This window comes from Pagrus pagrus (genome assembly GCF_965226575.1).
Source record: "Pagrus pagrus genome assembly, chromosome: 14".
Taxonomy (NCBI): Eukaryota; Metazoa; Chordata; class Actinopteri; order Spariformes; family Sparidae; genus Pagrus; species Pagrus pagrus.
The window spans coordinates 26,043,424-26,069,390 of record NC_140198.1 but is presented as its reverse complement, the minus strand read 5'-3'; the positions used below and the strand labels follow the sequence as shown (position 1 = coordinate 26,069,390).

General features: G+C 41.2%; 1 protein-coding gene across 2 annotated transcripts in view; it reads right to left on the bottom strand.

The window, feature by feature from the left end:
• Positions 1–2,374: 2,374 nt before the first annotated feature.
• The window catches only part of sptbn4a (spectrin, beta, non-erythrocytic 4a), a 31,449-nt gene continuing 7,856 nt past the window's right edge, over positions 2,375–25,967 (bottom strand). Inside the window, exons 2-19 of one of the 2 annotated variants that reach the window (XM_084374553.1) lie at positions 22,557–22,820; positions 21,268–21,501; positions 20,937–21,026; positions 20,566–20,844; positions 20,339–20,469; positions 19,958–20,162; positions 17,904–18,149; positions 17,637–17,771; positions 17,088–17,329; positions 13,520–13,658; positions 13,306–13,390; positions 12,771–12,982; positions 10,953–12,409; positions 10,738–10,798; positions 10,372–10,640; positions 8,631–8,801; positions 8,428–8,470; positions 2,375–6,542 (exon numbers count right to left, since the gene is read on the bottom strand). In XM_084374553.1, coding sequence (XP_084230679.1) covers positions 6,243–6,542; positions 8,428–8,470; positions 8,631–8,801; positions 10,372–10,640; positions 10,738–10,798; positions 10,953–12,409; positions 12,771–12,982; positions 13,306–13,390; positions 13,520–13,658; positions 17,088–17,329; positions 17,637–17,771; positions 17,904–18,149; positions 19,958–20,162; positions 20,339–20,469; positions 20,566–20,844; positions 20,937–21,026; positions 21,268–21,501; positions 22,557–22,820 — 4,563 coding nt within the window. In that variant the 3' untranslated portion in view covers positions 2,375–6,242. Of the gene's footprint in view, positions 6,543–8,427; positions 8,471–8,630; positions 8,802–10,353; positions 10,641–10,737; positions 10,799–10,952; positions 12,410–12,770; positions 12,983–13,305; positions 13,391–13,519; positions 13,659–17,087; positions 17,330–17,636; positions 17,772–17,903; positions 18,150–19,957; positions 20,163–20,338; positions 20,470–20,565; positions 20,845–20,936; positions 21,027–21,267; positions 21,502–22,556; positions 22,821–25,967 lie in introns of both variants that reach the window. The other variant, XM_084374552.1, reaches the window with a different exon arrangement.

Here is a 25,967-nt window from a genome sequence, read left to right as displayed (position 1 = left end):
TGAGGTTTTGAGAACCACTGATTTAATCTAATTTAATTTTATGATGTTGAGTACACCACGAGAAACCCACTCTGTATTATAAGTGAGGTTAATTGTTAAGCAAACTGATTTTGAAATGGGTCAGCAATATTAATATACAAAAAAAGGGAAAAAAGAGGGGAGCTGTAGATGAGTAGATGGACTGTTTTTTTGCAGTTTGTGCACATTTGTAGACACTAAAAGGCAAAAAGAACACAAAAAGGACAACCCTCAGAATTGCAACACTCATCAAGCTTACCACTCATCCTCCTGCAGCATCCATCATCTTTTTTCTCCATGTCATCCTACTGTTTCACATATCACAGCCACTTCTCCAACAGTACAGTGTCCAAGCTGCCAGCTGAAGGCTAATCTCACTGAGCTCAGCTCCTCCTGCAACAGACTGGACCTGCTGTCTCACCAGAGGATGGGCAACACTGTGGACGACTTCCGTCATGAGCCACAGGGAGGAGAGCAGGAAAGGTCGAGGTCCAAACACATTCTGCTTCTCTCAGTGAGCTCAGGCGATCCTTCAGAGTCAACAATGTCATGTACATTTAATGCCATGGCAGAGTGAGAGGCTGTTCTCCAGAATAAAAGGCTGCTCTAAACAGAATTAACGGGAGTTATTCAGTGAATGAGACAGAATAGAAAGATTTCAGACTTCTGTTATAGAGAAAAGATATTTTAGTTAATGAGATTAGACAGGTAGTTAGAATCTGGTCTGTCTCTGCAGCATGACACAACAGATCATGTAAACTGCCTTGTGCGATTTGCATTCGCAATGATTTTGTGGAGTTTATTTTCAGACTCCTCTAGTATAAGGTAACATTGGGTTTTTTCCCTCATGGTGGGGTTGAATTTTAACTTGTAAACCTGACAGATATTTACAGAATCTGGCAGAGGACAGTGTGGAAGGATTATGATGTTACTGTACTGACAGAGCCTGACTCTCACAAAGAGTAACTATGACTTCTTTAAATCTGGGCCACATTTATTTGTTCTTCACAGAGACATCCAACCTTTGTCACATTTTATTAGACTAGCAGAAAAGTCATTTTTTTGACCAGGATAAATGTTGATATACTGTCAGGATCAAGTCGTCAAGTAGTCAAAATACTTCTATTTTGCCTTTTAACGAATGTGATGTTATTTTTTTCATTACAAACAATACAATACACAAACAATACACTTAACCATGCAAAGTGAAAAGCTGAATCTTTGATAAATGTCAGTGAATATTTTGCTTTAATGACAACATGCACTCGACTTGGCATGGATTTCCCAAGTTTGTACAAAACCTGACGGCTCACAGTATGTTATCCCAGCATGTGGTTGATCAGGTGACTGGAGGAAAAGTCTATAAAAGTCAGAACTTATACTTCATCATTTTATTTTGGGTTATAGGTTTACATGCTTCCATACTTAGAAAACACATCAGCTTTCTCATCCTGTCCAGTGCTGCAGCACTTTATTCCCCTCTGTCTGAAACGCTGTTTAAGCCCCTGTCTCCTTAAGGCCCGCCCTCACGAATACCCAGTCTGCTCTGATTGGTCAGCTCACACATGCCTGAACCAGCACCATTTACAACCACAGTGCAGCTGTGCTAAATCAGTTCTTCCATGCCAAACTAGCCGCTTAGCATACATTATGCAAGTCTGTGATGTAGTGTGACGTCAGGAAGTCACAGATTTACAGGTGAGACTACTGATGAGGCGTTTAAGGAGCAGTGTATTCTGTGGGAGAGGAGCTTCTGTTGGTCAGGACTTTGACCACTTTAACTCTCAAGACCTTTTACATGCACACAAACCTATGCAAAACACTGACGGAAAGGAAATAACTGAAAGGCATAATAGGTCTTCTTTAAGGTGTGTTTGCTGGGATAACATGAGTTGGTCAAATTTGCTGGTTTTGCACAATTTTGTGGAGTCCATGCCAGCTCGGATGCATGCTGTCATTAAAGCAAAATGGGGACATACCAAATACTAAGATACTCTGAAATTCATTTATTCACATTTTTTTTTGTTGAGGCTTGTTATCATTTGTGAAGAAAAAATAGTATTACATTAGGAACAAATGCTTAATAGAAGTATTTTGACCAGTGGTCTCAGACTTTTTGACCCTGCTGTATATCAACATTTGTCTTGGTCAAAAACAGTTTTGCAGCGTGTGAGATGTATTGCAAAATGTTCTAAATCAGACGAATAAACCACAACAATTCACCTAAAGTATATTGAGATTTTTTCTTGGTTCGCAGAGGATATTTTACTGAGAATGACTCTCAGTGTAGGAGTATAAAGTGCCTGTCAGTGGCCATGATACAAACCTACAGAGGAGAAAAAAGACAATGGCAAAATCAAGGGATGAACAGATTTTATGAGACAATACCATAGTTCATAGTTCCACAGACAGATATTGGCAGATGTTATTCAATTCAATAAACAAATCAAAATTAAAACGTACATTCTTAAAACATACATCAAGTTGTGCAGAATTTGTGCAATACTGTATACATGTATGTATGTTTCTGTGTTTTATCATAGAATAGACCCTGCATCACCACTCCTGTCTCAAACTGTGCATGGGGCTGCACTTCAGTGCAAAACAAAAGTCGCATGAACCTTTATTTTTACTCACATAAATTATTCACATGTCCACTCACATTTGATTTCAAAGTGCACGTACGTAGCTCGGATGAAATTCAGCAGTTTCATTGGTTGCTATAAGAAAGCCATAAATACAGCGTAAAAATGTTTGTGTTGAGCCAGTTACTGTATGTACAGAAGCAAGCAGGGCGGATCTGAAGCATTTCGATAACCCCTTGACATGGACACAGTTTGGGAAATACCAGCCCTTCAGTTGTTTCCACCAACGACTCACTCGTGCAGTCGTGTCAGTTTGAAGGCTAGTTCAGCTCTAACTCCAGGGGGCGCTAATGTGAGGGACACACAGACTGATGTTCGTAAAAAAGACATTTATGTATCAGTTGAGTGTGTTTAACATATCAACGTCACACCTACTAGACTGTATGTCCCTATTATATCTTATGTATGACCTGGAAGCACCAAGGCTTTAGCATCGAGTATATGGAGCTGATCATGTACAGCTAATCCATGCTGTGTCTTTGCAGCTGGAGTCTTCACCTTCAGATTCATGGATACTGAGAGACGGAGAGCTGCAGTAAAAGTTTGTTAGTCACAAGAAGAGAGCCACTCAGCTCGTAGTTGTGAGTGGAACAAACTGTCTCCATTAGGTGTGTGTGTGTGTGTGTGTGTGTGTGTGTGTGTGTGTGTGCGTGCGTGTGACCAGCATGTGTCCACATCAAATCCACGTCAAGTTTGCATCAGCAAGTTTGGAGGTTTATTTAATGTCATAGCAGCAAGTTGTAATGTAAAGTAACAAAGACATACACACTTGTAAGACCATCAATGAAGGAAACAAAGTTTGCACAATATTTTTTTCTTCAGTCACGGTTATGCTGCCTATTTAATTTCGACTGTTACTGTTATAACATAGTGGAAAAAAAATCCCCCTGTGTGTTTCATAAAAGTGATGGGAAGCGAACACTTAAAACGCACATGGTGATGCGAGCTAAATATCTGCCATGAGCAATGAGTCAGAACATTTACAGCCACATGAAAATACTAGAGCTCCTATCTCAATGATAAAAATGTGTATTGCAATGACAGGCTCACTGTCAGACGAGTGAAACCTTCTTCATGTCTCAATAACCAATCCTTAGCCTTCTCCTCTGAACCACTGTTTCAGCAGACTGCATGACATGGCACTTATGTAAAAAACAAACAGTGACTGACAAATGAAAATAACATTCACATCCTAACACGGCTTATCTATTCTCGTTTGTCTAATTTGAAGGCTGCAGTAACACAGACAGATGCAGCAGACTGTCACTACAATCCTCGAGTCAGTGAATTCACGCAGTGCTGCATCTGAGATATACTTTTGGTGTTTTTATAGAAAGGAAGACTGTTAATTAGTCATTTCTTTTTACATATTTGAGGTGCAATTTGACAGGATGGCAAATGGAAAAACACTACGTACATTTGAATAAAGTCTCAGCGGCTGTCACACTGCATGTGTTTCCTCCTCTGTCTTTAACGTGTCAACATGGCTACATTTGACAGACATTAAGGAAACTTTAACTGTACTTCTATCCTTAAAAATAATTGACACACATGACAAACAATGAGTGGACTAATGCGTGATCATCTCTGTGGTCACAGCATACTGTACTTCACTTTAGTCACCAATAATTAGATTATCCAGAGCAGCATGTACTGATCTGCCCCGGCTAGTGGATTATTTTTCTTGTCTGTAATATATAAATTTAGCACACCTCTCACAGACACACTGACTACTCAATCAGCTATTATTACAAGTTCTTATTGGGGCTGCGGGGCAACTCCTGAATCTGTTATGAATAAATATAGGCATATAAAAATACAACAAGCATACCTACAGTATGTCCTGCTGCTCTTCCCTGGTAAAAGGTGTTTCATACAACTAGATATTGGTGTACGTATATACACTATGATATTTAATAGTGACTCCTAATTTGCATATTTTTCATTTAAATGTAATAAACATTAATATATTTGAGTGATGATTGTTTTTATTTGTGGATTAATACAAATGTTTTAATTTTACCCATTTCAGTTCAGAGTATTGTTTTATTAGAGCACAGGATTTATTGGTATACATACAAAGATAGGTATATACAATTCATGACTTGAATCATGACAGTTTTACATTTAACTTGCCTTTGATGGAGAGAATCTAATCAGTTTGGACTTCAAATGAAAGACACAGGGTACAGAGAGGTTTAACTCTCAGTGAACTGCTTCAGGGTTTTACAATTTTGGGCACCACAGACTCGGTGGTGATTGAACATTTCACAGCTGAAATCAGTACATTCAGTGGAAAATAAAATTGCAGTAATACAGTACAAACAGCAGAGGGGCCATTTGGCTTCTTAATTCATGTTACAGATCAAGGAGTAGTCACTTCTCTGGTGTACCACCTCAGAAAATTCTTGTTTCTTCTCATGCTTACTGTGGATAGAAGACAACCCTACTTTGTCAAACTTACCTCTGGACTCTGAGAAGTGGACCATGAGAGCAAAATCCTTCCCCCCCCCTCTCACATTAAATTATTGCATTTCTAATACTGCCCAAATTATTTCAAGAACATAAAAATAAAGGCAAGTTTAACAGGTGCACTAATAGACTATCTCATGCAATGTTCTGATTTTTGTCATGTATACAAAGGCATTGTGTCACATAGGCTAAGTGTCACTTGAGCATTGAACACACCTTGGGTTAATGGATTAGAATTTGATGGACAGCTCTTTTCTTGACATGGATCATTGTGGACAAATAATAATAATAACAATAATAATAATAATAATAAAAACTCAAAAGAAACTGTAGAAATGTGTAGTCATTGACACCAATGAAGTCAGGTGGGTAACACCAGCATTCCATTATATTAAGATGATTCAAAGCTAGCCATGTGATGGGATTAAATGTCATTATGATTAGTATACAGATGTGTCAAGTGTCTAAGGTGCACAACTGCCTGGAGTAAGCTTATGTGGATGTGACAAATCATAGAGTTCACATTTGCAATTATTTCTCGTTTCCTTTTCCCTTTTTCTCTCTTCAACAAAGAGAAGAAATAAAAAAGTATATTGCTTCAAAAAACGTTTTTTCTTTTTTTAATATTGTGAAACATTTCATTCACCACTTCTCGGGTTTGTCTAGCTAGACAGAGCATTACATTATCAGTCAAAGATACATACAGAAAGATGCTGTGAATCCAAGAGATTAAACGATCAACGATGGGACGTGACAGTGGCTAATTCCTGGGACCACTTGTTGGAGTCTGTCTGTCCGTCTGTGTGTCTGTGTGTCCGTCTGGGTGTCTGTGTGTCTGTCTGTCTGTCTGTCTGGGCCAACCTCCTATCTACCAGCAGGTGGCACAATGCAAGCACTGATGTATTGCCTGGGTGAAGGGGAGGGGCTGAGAGATTAGTCTGTCACAGTAACAATAGTCAGTCCAAGGGCCGTGGCCTCAGTGTATTCCAGCTCTGTGACTGAGGATCTGCAAACCTAGCTGCACATGCTCTCCATCCATCCATCCCTCCCACCCACCGCATCCTATGCCTTTAGTCAGTGAGTAATGTTAAAACACAAAGGGGCTCCTCATTTGCTCTTTCCAGACGTGCTGGAGCCCCCTGCCCCGCCCTCCATTTTGTCGGCAATTTCTGACGTGTCTAACTTCTCCGAGCCATCCCCTTTCTCTGACCTCTCCTTCTCGGACCTCTCCTCCCCCTCGGCCAGCTCGGACCTCTCTGACCTGGCATCTGCGTCTCCCTCTGACTTCTCCTTCCGCTCAGAGTGGTCGGGGTCCATGGACGAGGTGCCTGGCTTGTCCCACTTGACCATGTCTTCATGCTCAGTTATACTGGTGGTGATATTTGAAGTCCAAGCCTTCAGGTCCTCCTACAGGGAGCAGAAAAAGACACAGGAATGTAAGGAGTCTCTTTCTCACGTAATATCTTTCTGTTGTGCATGTTTTTCACATTATGTTTTGTGTTTGATTTACACCAGGTCAACATTATATATCAGTATTTGAGCCTTCAAGAGAAAAAAGAATCCAATTCAAACTGCACATATTCCCCTTATTTGAACAGATTCATCTCAGGTGTCAGTACAAAATGGTAAGTGACAGAGGCGGGAAATGTTTCTAGTACATAAAGTGACAATAGAATTGAACATGACCTTGAAAGAGTGTTGGAAGAAGTACTTAGATCCCTTACTCAAATAAAAGTACCAATATAACAACTTCAAAATACTACATTACAAACAAAAGTCCTGCGTTCACAGTACAGATGTATTATGAGCAAAATGAACTTGAAGTAATAATCTTGAAGATTTTCATGTAAATAAATATCTGTTATCAAGTGGGGGCCTATGGCCCACTGATGAAAGTCCTCGCATTTGCTGTAATACCAAAGATGTACACTGGGTGTTGGTGGCGACTTTCCCAGCAAATATCACAAGCGGTGCACAGTTAGTGACGCGTTCACCCAGCAGTGGTCGGTCAGCCAGAGGGAGTAGGTGGTTCCCATCATAATGACCGGAATAAGTTAGCCTCATGTTAGACAATGAATAAGTATGTACTAGGGTTGGGCTGATGAACAATGCCATCGTTCATTGGCGATGGCTGAAAGCCACTGACCACTGATCCCTGACCATCGTTACCATCGTGATTCAAAAGGCTCCCCACCAGGGAGCTCAATTAAGTGACGTGTCCCCTCAGAGTTGTCTTAGGGCAAGAGTTGTTGCTGATTGTGATATGTGGAGAGGAAATGAAAAGAAGTATGTTGCTGCTCAGTGCACTAACATTACGTCTCCATGTCCTGTTTATTACTTTCTTATTAAACCAGCTCAGGTAGGAGAACCAAAGACACTCATTTAAACTTGTGGCAGCAGTGTTTCTTTCCTCAAGAGCCGCTGTTGGCTTAGCTTCCTTGGCTAGTCATCCAACGTTGTTTTGTGCATATGAGGCTGAACAAAGCTAAGTTACGGACATGTGGTGCGGAGACAAGGGGGCTTTTAAACCTGGCACACGGGTGTATGTTGGTGGTAACGGGAGATAGTTTCCTCTGCAGGGTGAGATTCATGTCAGAGCAACGGCCTGAGGACAACACTGAGGGGACATGCTGCCTCAAACAGGCGACACTGGATCTGGGAAGCAGTGAGGTCCAAAAAATACACCTGCAATTGCTGCTTCTGGCGCCCTTCGAGATTGCCACTTTAAAGCATCGATAGCAGAAGCAGTCATTCTGCGGCAAAATGTTGCCTGATATTTTGTTTTGTGGACGTTCTCATCTTTGCCTTTTTCAGAATTATTGCTGACAACTCAGTGACATCTGAACTTTTGGGTGTTGTTCTTTTTGTGCTGGTTTAATGTTAAACTCTGTGTTGTGTTTGTTGCTAACAAGCCACCTAGCCTGCAAACTGACATCTGCAGCTCACTTCGGTCGTTTGTTCAACAAGTTAAGGTGCGGTACAATACGTATGTTCATAGTTGTAAGTTAGATGAGACGGAGAGTTCAGCAGTGTAATGTGTGGTGTTCAGTCTATGGCTCTTATGTTGTACACAGTAGCAGGCGCTGACTGGCTCAGTGCTACCGTCCGCTCACAGAATGAAAAATAAAGCCCACTTCTAATATTATTGAAACTGTGGCAAACTTAAATTATAAAGGTGTAGTGTCTCTCTCATAGACATTGTGTGGTGCATAGAAGGTCTGAAGTAAAGGACAGTGGATTGAGTACTAATGTCTGCTTCTCTTAAACATGATTTAAATATGAATGTTCTTACCTCATCTTTTGCATGGAATGCAAAGTTGTTTCCATCGTTCATTCTGTTCAGAGAAAATCAACAGGGATTGTTAGTACTGCCCTTATCAGTCTAATGAATACTATACTATACTACAATATTTTGTGTTTTGATGTTTCAATCTTAAATCTGGAGTTTAATTTCAAAGAAAATGTACACAAATGCTATAATAAAGCAGCTCTTACTTCAGAATGAAGACATTTTTCTTCTTCTTGTATCCCATTGTAGGATCAAATGTGCAGTTACTAAGGTCAACGGGAGGCTCTTCATTGTACGTTGTGGTTTGGTTCCTTCCATCCTTGTAGAAGGTCAGCTTTCCCTCTTTCAGCACACAATATACGTTCACCCAGGACTTGCTGTAAAATCAAAATGACACATTAAGTGGCTCTTATCAGATTAAGATTCTGGACATAACTTGGGCCAGTTGGATGTAACTTTTCTCAAATTATAATTTTTTGCTTCTACCCTAATAAACATTATATGACACAGTCATTAGGAAGGTACAAGAACTGAATTTGGAATGTTTTTAACGCTAATTTGCTTGAATTGATTGATGGCTAAGCCGTCCCCTCCTTAGTTACTGCTGATGTGACTATTGTGCTTTCTTTTCTTACACGGCACAAACACAGTTTACAGTGAAAGCAGTGGCAGATTTACCAATGGAATTCTTTATCATTTCAAAAACATTGGAGTACTTGATTTCGGACATAGAAAGACAAAAGCAGACATCTTCTTCTAGAATCTGATGAATCATGATCAGGTTGAAATGACATTGGCAGATTAGCATAAACTAGCTACATGAGTTGGTTGAAAACACTGTCACTGGCTGACTTTTAAATCTTTCCAGCTGATTGTTTTAAAAGCATCATTTGTAAAAGGGGTCTTTAAATGTGCACTTTATCACTACATAAGAGAAACTGTGCTAGAAGCTACATTTCATATGAAAAAGCATCTTCACCCAATGAACCATGTATGGAGGACATTGAAATAAAGAAAAAGTGTGATAAGGAAAAGTTTAAGATCAGACTGATATTCCTTCAAACATAAACCAGTTTTGTTAAATACTTTTGAGTAGTTTCAAACAATTTGTTTTCCCTTAGTATGAGAACTAACTGATGTCACAGTGGTTGCTGGAGTGTTAAAACCCCCAAATCCAACAATAACATTAGCATAAACTCTGACAGCTTTATACAACACAGTGGACGTGCTAGCTGAAGTCTCGCTGAGCCAGACCCATCTCTACACCTTGTTTCTGCACTGTACTAGCACTGACTGAACCCATGATTATTCTGGAATGGGTGGAAAAATGTTGGGGAGGGACATGTTGGGGTGTAACATTTCCATGTGGGGAGGTGTGACCTGGCATTAAAATGGCTAAATCCCAGAAAAAGAACCAAGCAGGCCTGCCTCGCTGCATGATACAAATCTTTTCAAATCAAAACATTTTCAGCATGTAGGTTGGTAGCTCAGAGATTGTTGTTTCTGTTTCATGGAGACCTTGAAACACTCAAATTGCAGAAGGGGAGGAAAATGTTACATAATGTGTAAATATAATGTTAAATTGTTATACTAACCTACGAGCCTACTTCCTGTGAGTCAGACTATGCTATGTCTTTGTTAGAGTATAAAAACAAGCGGTATGATTTATTCCTTACATTTTTGTTCTTGTGCTTTTGATTTTGGAAGCACGTCAATAAACATCACCTTAAAAACTCTTCAAATGGCGAGTTTTGTTTCTATGAGAAACCCATGCACACTGCTTCAACATGTGGGGAAATCCAAAGCTAAACAGGCCTGTTGTGACTCCATACCGTTGCAACAATTGGATAATTGCTGGACAGTTTTGGGCTTTGGCAAATGGTCAATTATTAGCTTTGTCTGTTGTATAATTAATTATTAGTACTGTACCTATCATTAGGGAGATACCTATTTGGGCTTCTCTGCTGAGCTTCAAGGTCAGAGGTGGTAGCCTTTTTGCGGTAGAGGAAGCCTTCGTTTTGGGCAGTGTGTGAAGGTGGCTGAGGTGTCGTTGGGGCACCGGTAGCTGGAGCTGAACGAGAACGGCGGGTCTCCTCAGGCTCTTTTGGACGGGGCCTCCTCCTGGGTTTGGGGCGGTCTCGGGCACGTGGACGTCCGTCAAAACGAGTCACGGGTGCTGAGAGGCTGCTAGAAGGCCGATAAGGCTCTCCCCGTGCCTGAGACAGCAGAGAAAAAGAGATCGTGACACCAAGACACAAAGAAAAATGATCATATACAACACTAATATGATACACTGTATGCAGGCTAACTCACATGTGCTGCTTCTCTCTCCTGGACTTGTTCTACAATCTCTGCCATGGTGGATCTCTTCTCCCTGCAATGAGTCACGCAAACAGTGAACACAATCATTATGTGACCCTAAAAATCATTAGGATCACGCTGGACAATGCTGACAAGGCAAACTGGAAAGCCAAATTTTGTTAGCATCATTTAAATTTCACTGTCACCAGCACAACTCATTCACATACCCTGAGCGTTTGTCAGAGCCCTCCTTAATAGAGCCCTCCAGGTCACTCGAGTCCTGCCTCTGCAGCCTCTGCTTGCTGCTCCCCTCCTGTTCACTGGATGACTGCCTCTCCAGGCGCCTCCTGTAGCGCTCCTGACGCACAATGAGCGGCAGCTCGTTGAGCCTGGCCTGGATCTCCTGTTCACTGGAGGTCTGTCTACCAAGCTTGTACTCCCTCTCTCTCCTCAGATGGTCCATCTGAGGATCGGAGCGGCTGCCACGGGGATCCCTCTGGAGGCGGCCGTGGAGGAGCTCCAGCCCTGACTCTGGCACCATGTCAGCCAATGGGATGTCCCCAAACTGTTCCCGCTGCACTCTACTGGCTTCTAGGAGGGGGTTTACAGCCTTGTGGATGTGGTTGATCCTGGGCTGCATGAAGTCAGCCTTCAGGTGCTGCCATGCATACGCCATTTTAGGGTCCATGATGCCACCACTCTGCGCCAGGTAACCAGAGCTACCCAGACTTCCACTGCTGTAATGATTTTGTGCCAGATAGCCTGAGCTACCCATTCCCCCACTGCTCTGATAATTCTGCGCTAGGTATGCAGAACTCACCATGTTAGGCTGCTGTGCTAAATACCCAGAGCTTCCCAAATTAGGCTGTTGTGCCAAATACCCAGAACTCCCCATATTAGGCTGTTGTGCCAAATACCCAGAACTCCCCATATTAGGCTGTTGTGCCAAATACCCAGAACTCCCCATATTGGGCTGTTGTGCCAAATACCCAGAGCTCCCCATATTAGGCTGTTGTGCCAAATATCCTGTACTCCCTAAATTAGGCTGCTGTCCCAAATACCCAGAACTTCCCATATTTTGTGTTTGGCCCAAATATCCAGAACTGCCCATATTCTGCTGAGGCATAAAGCCAGGGCTTCCCATTCCTCCACTGCTTGGCTGCTGAGCTAGGTTACCTGAACTTCCTAACCTGCCACTGGCTAGATGGTTTTGCATACCACCCACACACCCAGTAGTCAGCCCAAAGTACCCAGAGCTCTCTGCACTGCCAGCAGTTTGATGGTTTATCCCCAGATAAGTAGAAGTGTCCGCTCCACCACTCTGGGAGGTCAGCGCAGAGAAACCGGAGTCACTTCCACCTCCAGCTGCCTGGTGGTTCATCCCAAGGTATGAGGAGCCCACCAGCTTCGCGCTGCACTGCTGTTCCAGTCCAGAGTAGCCTGATCCATTTATAACCGGGTTGTAGCTGGCTAGGGTTGAGGACAATCTCTGGGTTGCAGTGGTGGCACCCAGATCCAGACTGGTCTGTAAGGGTTTGTGTTCTAGATGCGCCTGTACCGTCTGCCTCAAGAAAGGTGAGGTAGCACTGGTTGAGGGAATACTGGGCGTCAGACAAGATAATGGGAACATCCTTCGGCTGGAGAGTGGGGTTGTCTTTTTCTCCTCCTCTTTTTTCTTCTCAGCCTAAAGAGAGAGTTAACTAAATAACTAATAGCACTACACAAACCCAACTCAAACCAGAAATCAAACACAGGATGGCCCAATAAAAGTTACCAAGTTATCAAGAATGATTTGCTCAAACCAGTCTCTTTTAGTGGCTACTTAACAATGGAGCATGAAAGGCAGATGGGGGGCAGTGAGTGAGGGTACACGACATGCAGTAAACGTCATGAGGCAGATTTAAGCCCGTAACGATGCAAACTCATGGCATGCGCTCATGCCTGCTAAGCAAACATAACATCCCAAGGTCACATTTTTTTCCTGTAGCAGCATTAAATTGTGACTCCACCAAACTGATTAAACATTTATCTACAGTCAAGCTTACTGCGGAAAGCTGGCGGAGAGAGCTGAAGCGTTCTTTCCAGGTTACAGCAGCCTTGCGGAAGGCCTCATGGCGAAGGATGAGCTGCTCAACCTCGTCTGTTTGGGCCCGGGCCCCTCCTCCCTCTGGCTCCTTGGAGGTGATCAGCGGCTCCTTGGCCTTCAGCCAGGCTTCCGCCTTCACCGTCTCCTGGGCAAATTGGAACCTTTCCTGTTCTGGAGGTGACAGCAGACCGGCAGCACTGTTACCATCACACCACATTTTAATGCACACTCCAGTAGCAATCCTTGTGTGTACATTACGGTGATATTTACTGTGTGTGTGAGATCACAGCTCGGATGTGTAACTTATCACTTCAGTCATGTTCAGAGTAAGTGTGTAACGTTAGCTCAAGCAAGAAGAACAATACGATTCATACATGATTCATGATAAGAGGACAAAGTGGAAAAACCATTTACAGTCTGAGCCCATTTGACATTTAACATAGTGTTGTGTTAAGAGCTGCCTCTGCTCTGATGTAGTCGTCTCTTCTACTCACTGCGCTGTAACTTTTCTTGGTGTTTGTCCCATTTTTCAATAAGATCCTTCTGCTTAGCCAGAAGGCTGTCCAACTTTTCTTTGATCTGTGGTGACAGACATATTGCAGTCATGACCACAACAACACACTGCTACATCTTAAGTAATTGTACGCTTTAATGTATTCTTTTGTGGTATGTGTGATAGTCATATGGGTTTTACTGTTTTTGTCTGACCTCCTCTGATGCAGGATTGCCTGCAGCTATCAGGATCTTGCCGAGATCTGCACACTGCTGTATTGTCTTGCTGCGGCCGTCTATTTTGGCTTTCAGCTCCTGGTGTTGTTTCATCATCCCCTCCAGGGCCATCAAATCCCTAAGAAAGGGATAGATCAGAATATTTAGATTAGATTTAGCAACAAATCATATTACGAAATCCTAATAACAACAGACTGTAAAATGTTAGCTGAGTAATTCCCAAGTATACTCCTTTACAAATGGTAATAGAGTGCTGCAGGAAGTAGTTCTGAAACCCGGAATCAGAAACTCGTCTTGAAGTCAAGGATTTTATGTGTGTGGGTTTTTGGTTAGATGCCTGAAATAAGATCTGGGGTTAACATACAGTAAGCTGAAGAAATGTTCACGTTTTGTTCTACTACATAAAATACGTCAGGTCACAACCCAAGTTTGAATTATGAAGCGTTTACGTGTTTTTGGAAAGGCGTTTGCCATTACTAACAAGTCGCTAAATGAGACTGCAGAGGCTGTTGGGGACATAAATCATCAATTCGCCGAGCACAGAGACTCATCTACTCACTGGTTTATCTTTAGACTATTCTTACTCTAACTTTACAACTCTAACTACTATAGTAGTAGTATAGTGTAGTCGGAAGCTTAGTGGTGGTGACGTTAAAATGACTCAACCAGGATATAGTCTGTTTATAGCCTAATGTTAGCTTTTTGCTTCTAGAGACTTTATTTACACATCCAAAAATCATAAAAGTGATGATCATCTCTGAAGATTATCTTGCTAACAAAACATGTAAGTATCATAAACAAAAAAAAGCCATGGAGCTTATTTTCGCCGATAATCCAAATGGAAAAATCCAACAGTTTTTGTTGAGGGAAGCAGGCCGACGCTCATCACCAGGTTAGCCTATAAAAATACATCATCCCTGCTGCTCTCTATATAGTGCTGTTAACACGAGTAGTCAACAGTAAGACCACAGTCAGAATTTCTAGTTAGTGGCGTGGCTCTAGGGATGGTCCGAACTAGCAGATGGATGTGTATGTAATTTGTTAAAGACATTCATGGTGCCCAGAAGAATAATAATAATGACTTTGGTGATCAGACTTCTCCTCTAGTGCCAGCAGCTGAACCAGCTTACACCTTCCACACACAAATAGATAATGTATTACCTCCATGGACGCAACATGATAAACCCTTCTGATATTGGTTTCTATAGCCGTTTTTGCTGACAACACCCGCTGCATAATTCTTGTTAATAATGAGCATTACAGCCTCACAGAACCACTGACAGGTTATATACTCTTACTACTGTGTTTTGTTTTCTGAAGATTATTTTTGGGGCTTTTAACCTTTTTCAGGCCACCGTTGGCCTCAAAACTAAATGGACAAGGATTTTGATATTTAATTTATCATTGAATTCATTTAAAAATTTAAAAATGTCAAATGTTTAATGGTCCCAGCTTCACAAATGTCAGCATTTGACAATTTAATATCACAAATCACAAATTTTGAGTGTTTTACAATCTATAAAGCATCCAACACCTTCTATCCTTGTCATTGTAAATCACTGAACACTTCTGGGTTTTGGATGGTTAATTGAACTGAGCATTTTTTTAACACTGTATTAACAATTAGTCGATTATAAAATAAGCCACAGACTAGGGATTATTTTCATTGTTGATTAATCTGTTCAATATTGTCCCGAATCATTTTTTAGTTTATAGTCGTGGTCAAAGTCTTCTGAAAATGTGACCAGATCAAAAATATACATACAACAAACTGAACAAGTGACCAATTTTGGGGATTATAGAAAATTTGTGTGAATCAAATTAGCTTTTTAGCATGGTGTCTTCACTTCATCTGAGTGATTATGAATGATAGCTGATGACTTTTCTGGGCGTATTTTAACAGGGCTTGTTTGATACACCCATTAGACTCAGACACAAACACTACAATGGGAAAGTCTAAGGAACTCAGCATTGATCTGAAAGAGAACATTATTGATTTGAACAAGTCAGGAAAGTCACTTGGAGCCATTTCAAAACAGTTACAGGTCCCAAGATCAACTGTACAAACAACTGTTTGTAAGTATAAAGTGGCACAGTTGTGTCACTGCCATGATCAGGAAGAAAACACAAACTATCACCTGCTGCTGAGAGAAAACTGGTCAGGATGGTCAAGAGTCAACCAAAAACAAACACAAGTGTGTTTTGCATTAACATGGGCTGAGCAACATAGAAAGCCCTTGCTCCTGACGTGGTGTCTTAAAGCTCACCTTAAGTTTGCTGCTGATCACATGTACAAAGAAAAAACCTTCTGGAGGAAAACTCTGTGGTCAGCAGCAATATGTTTGGAGGCGAGAAGGTAAGGCCTTAAAGAACACCATACCTACGGTCAAGCATGGTGCTGGTAGTATTATGCTGTGGGGCTGTTTTGCTGCCAGTGAATCTGCTGCTCTAAAGAAAGTAAATGGAATAATGAAGAAGGAGGATTATCTCCAAATTCTTCAGGAAAACCTAAAATCATCAGCAGATGATTGGGTCTTGGGTGCAGTTGGGTGTTCCAACAGGACAATGATCCCAAACACACATCAGAAGTGGTAAAGGAACTGAGAATTACTACTAGAATTGAGGGTTTGGAATGGCCTCCCCAAAGTCCTGACTTGAACCCCATCGAGAACATGTGGACTGTGCTGAAGAAACAAGTCCGTGGTAGGAAGCCAACAAATTTAGTTGAACTTCACCGATTCTGTCAAGAGGAGTGGTTAAAATTTCAGCCAGAGGATTTGGTCACATTTTCAGAAGACCTATAATAAATTAATCACTGAACCAAACTTCATAAATTTGTGACATTGGAACTCAAGACCATGGTATACATGTTCTTTACATGTGTATATAAACTTTTGACCACGGCTGTATAAAGTTGCAGAAAATAGACAATTATTTTTTAAACTCAAGGTGGCTTCTTCAAATGTCTTGTTTTCTCAACCATCAGTCCAAAACTATGACATCAGAAAAAAAAAGCAGAAAATCTGACTAACTGAGAAACTGTAACAAGAGAATTTTTCATTTTTCTGAAACCAATCATCAAAATATTAGCATAATCAACCAAACATTTTAGCTCTGTCCTCCAGACAGGAAATGTACGTATGTTTTGCCATCTTTATCGGTCCCACAGTCCTGTATGGTCGCACATATGTTCATATATCGACAGCTGCTCTAAGATTTCAAGCCAAGTGTGAAAGAGCTGGGATCTTATTGCACAGTGGAATTGGCTGGGTAAAATGACAAATAATGGCAGTGATTAAAAAATGAAAATTTATTGCCAAAAATACATCATATGAAAAATTGAATAACAGATGTCATAGAAAATTAGGTCAAGGTGGCAGCCTAATTCAACACAGTAATGAAATTCTGTCTACAGGGACAAGACCACAAGGACTTTTGGTTTAACTGAACACTAAAGCACACAATGCAGTTACTAAACCTCAACCATACACTGCATATAATAGGATTTATGCACAACATCTTAACAAGCATATGTCAGATGTCTTACCTTGGCTCATCCCATCCTATCTGGCCCATGATGCCTTCCATCCACATCAGGTTTTCACGCACCACTGAGAAGAACTGCACCTTGTCGGTTACTGAGGTGACCTGGACGCGGCTGGCCTCACAAGAGCTCAGCAGCTCCTTCCACGCCTCCATCACTTCCTGCTCTTTGACCATGATGGCCTCAGCTTTCTCACCAGCATAGATGGTTCTCAACTGGGCAGCGTTCTCCTGCAGCTGCCTCACCTTCACCAAGACAGGATGAAGAAAGTTAGTGGCTCTTCTGGCGCAGAAGAATGGTTGTGTTTGTAGAAAATACATTGAACTGAAGTGATTTAATAAGAGGTTATGACTGTTGATAGAACAAAACAAGCTATTTAAAGGGCATGTATTTAAATACACTTATTTATTCTAAGGGCTAGGTTATCCATGGATATGGGAAAGGATTCTGTTTTTTGTCAAAAATATGTTTGGTGAAATGTATAGGCCCTCATCGCAGCGCTCATCAGCAGCAAGTACAGTGTGTGACTCAGAAAGAAATCAGATCACTTGCCTGTGCCACTAGCAGTTGAAGGGCATGCTCAAAAGAGTGCATGAGTCTCTGCAGGGTGGCTGGGTTGGTGATGTTGGCTTGGCACGCCCTCACCTCTGGCAGCTGCTTCATCTTCCCTGCGATCTGAGCCAAGACCTACAACACAGGACAGCATCGTCACGAGCGTTTTAAAAATAGAAGCCGCATGTCCCAGACTGTCTACCTTTGAAACGGCGATGAAGAGCACTGTACACCTGAATCACAGGCTGGTATTTGTTTTGACTGTACCTCTTTGCAGTCAGTGAAGAACTTGTGCAGCTGGTGCGATGCTGCCAACATCTGTCTGCGGGTCTCCATCAGCTCCAGGAGGTCGGCCCACGACTCGTTCAGGCCGTCCTTCCACTCAGCAATGGTGGCTGCGTCCGAGTGGCCGCAGTCGATCATCTCGTTCACCATTTTGTTCACCTGCTCCATGCGCTGCTGGCCAATGTTGTTGGTTTCTGAGGCAAACTTGGTGAATCTCTCCTGAAGCACCTGGAACACACATAAACAACACAACACTACAGGGACTGGACACAAGAACATGAACTAATTCATTCTGATACAATGTGATAATGCTGTGCATTCATTGATGCAAATGTACTACCTTTGTGAGGCTCATAATATTAATTATTTTGAGACATTTTTGAGGCTTTCTATACCGCTCATTATGCTCATTCTCATCCTTCAACCTTCTGTCCTCTAGCCCGTAACCTGGAAATCAACAGAGGTCCACCACCATCAAGGATGTTTCTATTCCTTAAATGTGTCTAAGTAAGACGAGACGAGGAGCTTAGAATGAGGAACCACAGGTGTAATTTTGTATTTGTTGCTGTTGTTTTCTGTTAGAATCTGTTTAGTGTCCGGTCAGTAGATTTAATGGGACAGTAAAACTGTAGTACTGGCCAGTAAAACAATTATAATAAATAGAAAAATAAAATAATAAATAAGGGTGGTTTTCCACTACCTGTGGAAACTGGAATAACAGCACCACTCCTCTTTATTCTAGAGCAGAAAACATTAGCTGACTAATCCATCAGGTAACAGAAAACTAATTTGCAATTACTTTGATGTTCAATTTCTCATTTTAAGCAAAATTCCAAACTAATGTTGATTATTTTAAGCTTTTTTTGTGTTTTATCACTATAAATTAAATATCTCTAGTTGTAGAAGTTGTCAGACAAATGAGTCATTTGGACACATGATGGGCATTTTTACAGACAAAATGATTAACTGATTGATCGAGAAAATGAGTAATGGCTAATTGATAGATAATTACAGTAATCTTTAGTTGCAGCCCTTGTCTATTCATCGCATAAAGATTATGAAACATAAAACCTGAAAACTATATTTCTTCATCAGCCAAGACACAAGTCTCTTCTTAGTTTTTATAACCTACTCATCTTGGTTCATGTAGGAAAAACATACCGCTGTACAGACACAGTCACAGTTATCCTTCAGTCCTGAGCCTTTAACCTTTTACAAACAAATTATAGATTTTAGAGATGGAGCATTTATAGCTGTTTTTATTGCTCTCTCATGTCTGCTATGTTCCTTCACTAAAAAAAACTAAGCAGCCATTAAACATCAGGTGTTTTTCTTTCAAACTGCTGCTTTATTAATTCCATATATATATATATATATATATATGTACATGTTGTAACTGAATAGATCATAAACCAAAGCATATAAAACTCATATTTGGAATGTACACGCACCAACAGCAGCCATTCTTACACATTAATTCAATGGCTCATAAAATAACCCTAATTACTAATTTACTTTATCCTCTTGCATTTTTGCTTCTTGCCCTCTGGCATGTTTGCTATGGACATTATGTTTGTGATCACAAGAAAACATTTATGAATCATCATAATCAAATTAAAATCTCAACATGAGGCTTAAAAATTAAATCAGATCATTACATTTGCTCAGAAAGTAACAGGGCTTAAAAATGAAATGTAATATTTTTGAGTAGCTTTATTTTCTTTCAGTTTGTTTTTAATTAGGGTAAAACAGTGTACATAAACTGGTTTCTTTAGACTTAGACTGTTTTATTACAATCTTACAGTTGTGGATCCTTACTGTAAGTTTCTTTCAGCTTTTTGTATAACATAACTAATGATTAATTAACCACGACTACTTATTTCACTTATTGCATTAACAAAGCAACTGTATTTCATTGTTCTGGTGCTAAATATTCCTATGATTATATAATCATGGTTCATGGGGTAAAATTACTCAGACTGTAAAATTTTAGTATCTCCTGTCATCAGAGTAGTGTAGCATGCTGATGGACTGACCGTGACATCCTCGAGGTCTTGGCCCAGCTCAGTAGAACTTGCCACTCCCTCACGGTCAGTGATCCACTTCTCTAGCTCTTCCACATCCTTGTTGAGCTGATAGAGCCAGTACTGCTGCTCCAGCTTGGTCTTCCTGTGCTCGACCATGTCTTTCAGAGACACATACAGCCGGTCTATGTGGGACTGCTGCTTGGTGATTTGCTCACTGTGGAATATTGAGAGAAAATAGAATGTAGCAGCTATCAAGAAAATGAGCATTGACAATATCACCCTAATATTATCCAACACTGTAGACAGAGCATGAAAAAATCTAACTTTCCTCTTTTCTTCGGCTATATGTGTGCTTGGTGAGTGCATGTGTGATGGCGGTTCATTCCACACCTATCTGGGTGTCCAAGTTCCAGAAGATGCTGGCATTGCTGGGATAGCATGCCTACAGTCTCTGCATATGTTTCCACTGTTTGCTCCAGAGCCAGGTGGGCCTTCAGCAGCTGCAGCGTGCTTGCCTCGTCCTGAAAATATCAGAATAACGTAAGGATGTAGGTTTCACATGTTCACTAAAGGTTTATGCTAACAAAGGCCTGTGTGACTATCAGGGCTATCCTTACCGTGCCTTTTTCTTCATTGACCAGATGAAGCTTCTGACCTGACAGCCAGGACTCCACTTTAGCTGCCTCAGTGTAGTACTGCTGAGACTGCAGAGTGGCGTCCAGCAACACAGACCTCCTCTCCGTCTCCAGCTGCAAAACCTCCCACAGTTGGCGCACATGCCCCGCCCCTTCACGCACAAACTCCACCTCAGGAGTCCTCAGTGAAGCGATAATCCCCGCCCTGTCCAGAACCTCCTCAACACGAGCCCGCCGTCCTGTCAGCTCCCTCTGGAGTGTCTAAAGGACCAATCAGAGATAAGCAATAAGAGGTGAGCAAGTTTCGGTCACATTTCAGCTGAATATGGCCAAATGTCATATTTGACACTCACCTGGTTCTTTTTAACATGCTGCTGTACACTCTGGAGGTTATTCCCATAATCCTTACACGAGGCCACGGGAAGCCTCTCCTGAATCCACAGCTATCACGTAACAACAGTCAGGTCATTACATTTTCAGTTTATGTAAGGATCTATGTACAGTATCAAACATGGAAAGCATCAGTGAGACACATGAACTTTGTATCATTGATTAAATCTTTTAAATTCTGATTCCTTAAATATATGTACCATAACACCGTCTACCTTATCATACTAACTCTGACAGTTGAAGCAGAGGAACCCTATAACTTGAAAGGATTGTAAAAAATAGGTCTGCACTCACTATCTCATCCTCCAGGTCTTGGGCGACTTGGTGCATCTCTTTGGAAGCCAGCAGGATGCGGCGTCTCTCCTTCAGGGGCTCAATGAGGCGGACGATGCGGGTCTCTACCCCGTCTGACTGCTCGCCGCCCTCCCTTTCACCTGCCATCAGCCCTCGCTGGGGTAGGCAGACCCCCTGCAAGCTTCCCAGGTCTCCCACATCCTTGTAAAAGTCCCCTATCTGAGACTCCATAGCCTACACCAGAGGGAAGGGGAAGGTCATCTTACAGCCATATGACGGATGGACAAACACAGCACATCAGCCGCTTTCCTATCAGAACATTTCTGGGTTATGTAAGCAGGTTGTCTCACTGTAAGGAAAAAAGGCATATGGTGCATTTTTTAATGCCACTGAACCTCGGGTTTGAGAACATGCTACAACAGCGGCCTCTTTGGACACACGTCCGAGCTGAGATAAATTACATAAACAACAATGAGCTGAAGTATGCAGTCTGTCAAAAGCATTAGCTACATAAGGGGAGATTAGAGAGTTTTAGTCATACAAATATTTCTCATGGGCGAAGGTGCTGTGGAGGTTGAGATAGTATTTTTGGTTGAGGTAAATATCACAGGGTGGAGTCAAGGTTTTAATTATTTGGCCAAACTGAAGTCGACTGGTAGTCTAAAATAAATGTAGCAGGACTCAAGGACTAAATCAGTGTTTCATTTTTGAAACCCTGGTTTAAATGTTTTGAGGTACTTTACATTATTTTAGTATTTACACGTGATGCCACTTTATACCTCTCTCCTCTACTACATTTCAGAGGTGAAGACTGTATCTTTCACTCCACACATTTGTTTCAGCCAGATGTGTTGGTCCAATTTATAAGGTTAAGTCAATTAGAGATTAAAATACCCAAAAGTAAAAACAATTGTTGAAATTAACTCCACCTTCACGTCAATAAAATGTTGCTTACACATCATTTCCTCATAAATAATTGATGATAATTTTAAATGTATGACTTTTACTTGTAATGAGGTATTTTCCTATTGGGCTAGTATTACCTGTGAGTGAAAGATCCCTGGAAAACATGCTGAGCAATAAATACTTGCAGAGCAGTACAAAGGACAACGTGTTAGACAAGGTGGAAGTAAGAGTATGACCAGGTATGGTGGAAACTCCACCAACATAATCGGTTGTGGGTGCAGAGCAGCTCATTTCATATATGAAAGAATCATTTGGGTCTCAGTAAAATATTTTATAACAAGAAACAATCTCTTTGAGGGACCCTGGAAAGCCTTGAGACTTGCCTGGAATTTCTGGAGCTGCTCATTGAAGGTGGGCAGATGGTGTGCCTGCTCCAGCTGGGGGGGCTGCTGCTCCAGGTGGGAGAGCTGGTTGTCGAGGTCCGAGTAGCTCTTCACAGCCGGTTCTGGCTTGTTGTTTTCAAAGAGCTGCCGAGCCTTGGCTTTGGTCGTGATCTCCAGGTCGGACCAGCACTCTCTGATCTCCTCCAGCTTCTGCTGCACGACTGAACGCAGCTCCGGCTTCTCCTGGATCAGCTCCTGACCCTCCTGCAGATACAAAGCGTTAAACTGCAGAACATATTTCAGATTGGTCACAAGATCACTTTAATGTAGGTTACTTTGTATTTTCACACGTGTTAAAGCTATCCTTTTTAAAAATGACATTATGTGCTGGACTGTCATTTCTTGGCTGAGTGACTTTTTGCTTCTCGCTTGTATACCACTTTAATGTCAGCTTTTGCTTCCAGGGATGGTTCTTATGGGCTGAGACGGTTGTTGCTTCACTTGGTACCAGAGATCTGTGAACTGTACAACTGCTGCAAAGAACTGTCCACCATTTTAGATTTCAAGCACAAAGAAAATCTTTGTCTAAATCAAAATGTATTGATTGTACGTGGATTTTCTTTTCCATGACAATGATTTTTACATAACTGGTGACCTTTTAGCAACTGTCTTTCCCAAAGGGAAGTGGTGTTCAAAGAAAGAGCTGTATGGTACTGTGACAAACAGCCCTATTCCTGCCCTCCACACCTCAGCATCACACTGTTCTAAACCATGAATGTGGGTCCTGTTTTTTCATTTGTTATATGTATTACATTATATCAGAAAGGAGAATAAAATGTGATAATGCTGAAAGTGAGTGGCTAAATTCAGTTTTGTCCCCAAAAATAGCTTGGGAAAACACAGCTCCATGCCAAGGCTGGAGCCCCCTGCTTGCAGAGAAGCAGGTGTATGGAGCAAAGTTTGGCCTCGGGCTGACCTAAAAATCATGCATGGCAAGTCTAATAAACCCCTGTTCTGTCCTTCGCCTGTGCTCCTCTGCTCCTCTTCCCTCCACTAAATCCTGGGCTTTGTTCATGACGTGATCTGGATGGGGAGATGCGGTGAGATCAAAGCTTGTGGCGTTTTCCTGTGTCAATGAAGCTCTTCCCTGAACTAGATTATTAGCAGTCTCCTCCCATACCTAGACTTAGGGGAGTAGGAGGTGTTTTCCTTCTGTGACAAGATTTTGGATATTTTTGCATCTGACTCACAAAAGCTCACTTACAGTGAAGATCTTCACAACTAAAAGCACCTGATAATGTTGCAGATTTCTTCCATTTTTTAAGAAATATACATATATGCTCAACATTCTCATGTCACGTTTGATAGTGGGTGATGTATTCATTAGTTACTTAGCTCAATTTTGTAATAACAACCGTGCATATGTTGGATTTTATCTTCTAAATTCTTCTTCTCTTCTTTATCTTTCACAGAGAGCTGGACCTATATCCTATGGCTTTCATAATGCAGTGCTGCATTCCTCCTCTTGGCACAGGCTCTCTGCTTAACTGCTGCTAGCGCTCACTCTCTCACATCCCTCTCTCTCGCTCCTATCTTCCCTCAGCCTCGCTCTCCCTCCCATAATGCAGAGCCAGCAGAAAGCAGGTCTCTCTCTCTCCTCTCTTGGCTTTACTGACACACAGAGTGAGGCAGAGGGAGAAGAAATCAGAGAGGGGGTGGAGAGAGGAGAGGAGAGGAGAGGAGAGGAGAGGAGAGGAGAAAGGCAGAGTAAAGGAAGAAGGGAAGCAAAAGGAGGAAGAATCAAAGGTTTATGGAACAGGAATGAGGCTGCGGGTGTGCTGGGCTGTGCTACAGCCTGGGCACAGTTGGATCCAAAGGGCATCTGTGAAGTGAATTTTTGAGGCAGTCATGGCCGACGTAGTGCGATATTTTAATGGCTACCACATATGAATCATGCTATTGGGGCAGCATTGTGTTGCCAAATTCTGCAGGCTTTCTTGTAATGCTGATGCAGCACAATGAAATAGTGGGTGGGATTAAAGGGCTTGTTTTATACTACTGGCACAAACAACAATGTATTCACACCTACTGTATGCATCAAAGTAACACTATGCAACTCACGCTGTTATCTGCATGATACTTAGAAAAAAAAAAGATTAAAAAAACATTAAACATCCTACACCGAGCACACATCCAAATTCTAATTTAGCTGATCAAAGTGTCATAATGTTGTAATTATCACTACACAATGCCACCTTTCATTCTTTGATTCCATGTTGTCTTTTCAGCCCAACCCACAATGCAACACATTAAAGCGATGTGAAACTATCAACTTAATGGATTACCATTATTTACAATTCTGGACTTTTCCCTCTGAAACAACTTTCAGCTGTGACACTCACTAAAAATATAAGTATATACTAATATAATAACTAAAAACAAAAAATCATATTTTGAAATCATGTATGAATAAATGGATTCCACCATTTCTATAAGGCTAAATAAGATGAATGTCATCATGAACTTATCTATTATTACATATCTATTATACTATTTTATTCCAATCTGTGTTTTTATTTCCTACTGGCTTCATTTTAAACCACTCCCTGACCAGCGATGCATGGATGGCATGCAATGCTAGTAGCATGTTATTTCTGAAAGAACCATTGCCGTCAAAGACAGAAACTTATCATTCATGAAAGCAGTTGTTTAAATACAGTTACATGCTTTAATATTTTTAAACGCTAAAATAGCAGAATGGACATGTATTTATTGTACATTGCGGGGCTATGGTGGCAATGACAGTTGTCATAAAATAGCATTTTGATTTGGATTAAGCATATAAAGTAAGTACATTTAAGTACATGTAACATGAAAAACAGCATCATCTGGAAAGTGAGGGTGTTGTAGTGAGTTGGATTATGGATGTAAGAGACAAAATGGGGGAATTGGTAAATTCATCAATACTACACTGTAGAAGTGAGAGACTGTTAATTGTGCTTACGGCTCACTTTTTATTGAAACGTTCCATGGACAAAACTAAATCACTGAAAGCTGGATGTTATGGATGCGAAACCTTAACAGGTGTTAATTAAGGCATAAGAAGGTATTTAGATATATAGGACTTTTCAAGAGCATCAAAACAATCAAATTCATACTGGATGTCAAAGCAATCTATAAAATCTAAATGTAACAAGTACACTAATGTGCTCGGAGTTACAAAGTCATAAAACGCTCTGAGAAAATGGCTACCCGCAGCTTTCTCCATTTCAAAAAGCATTGCATATATATATTATATATACAGTATAGTGTTTGTGCAATGCTGTTTTATAACAGGAGCATGATATGACTGGGCTGAATTTATAACTGGCAGTGTTTAAACAAAGAACGAATGACAATGACAAGACTTCA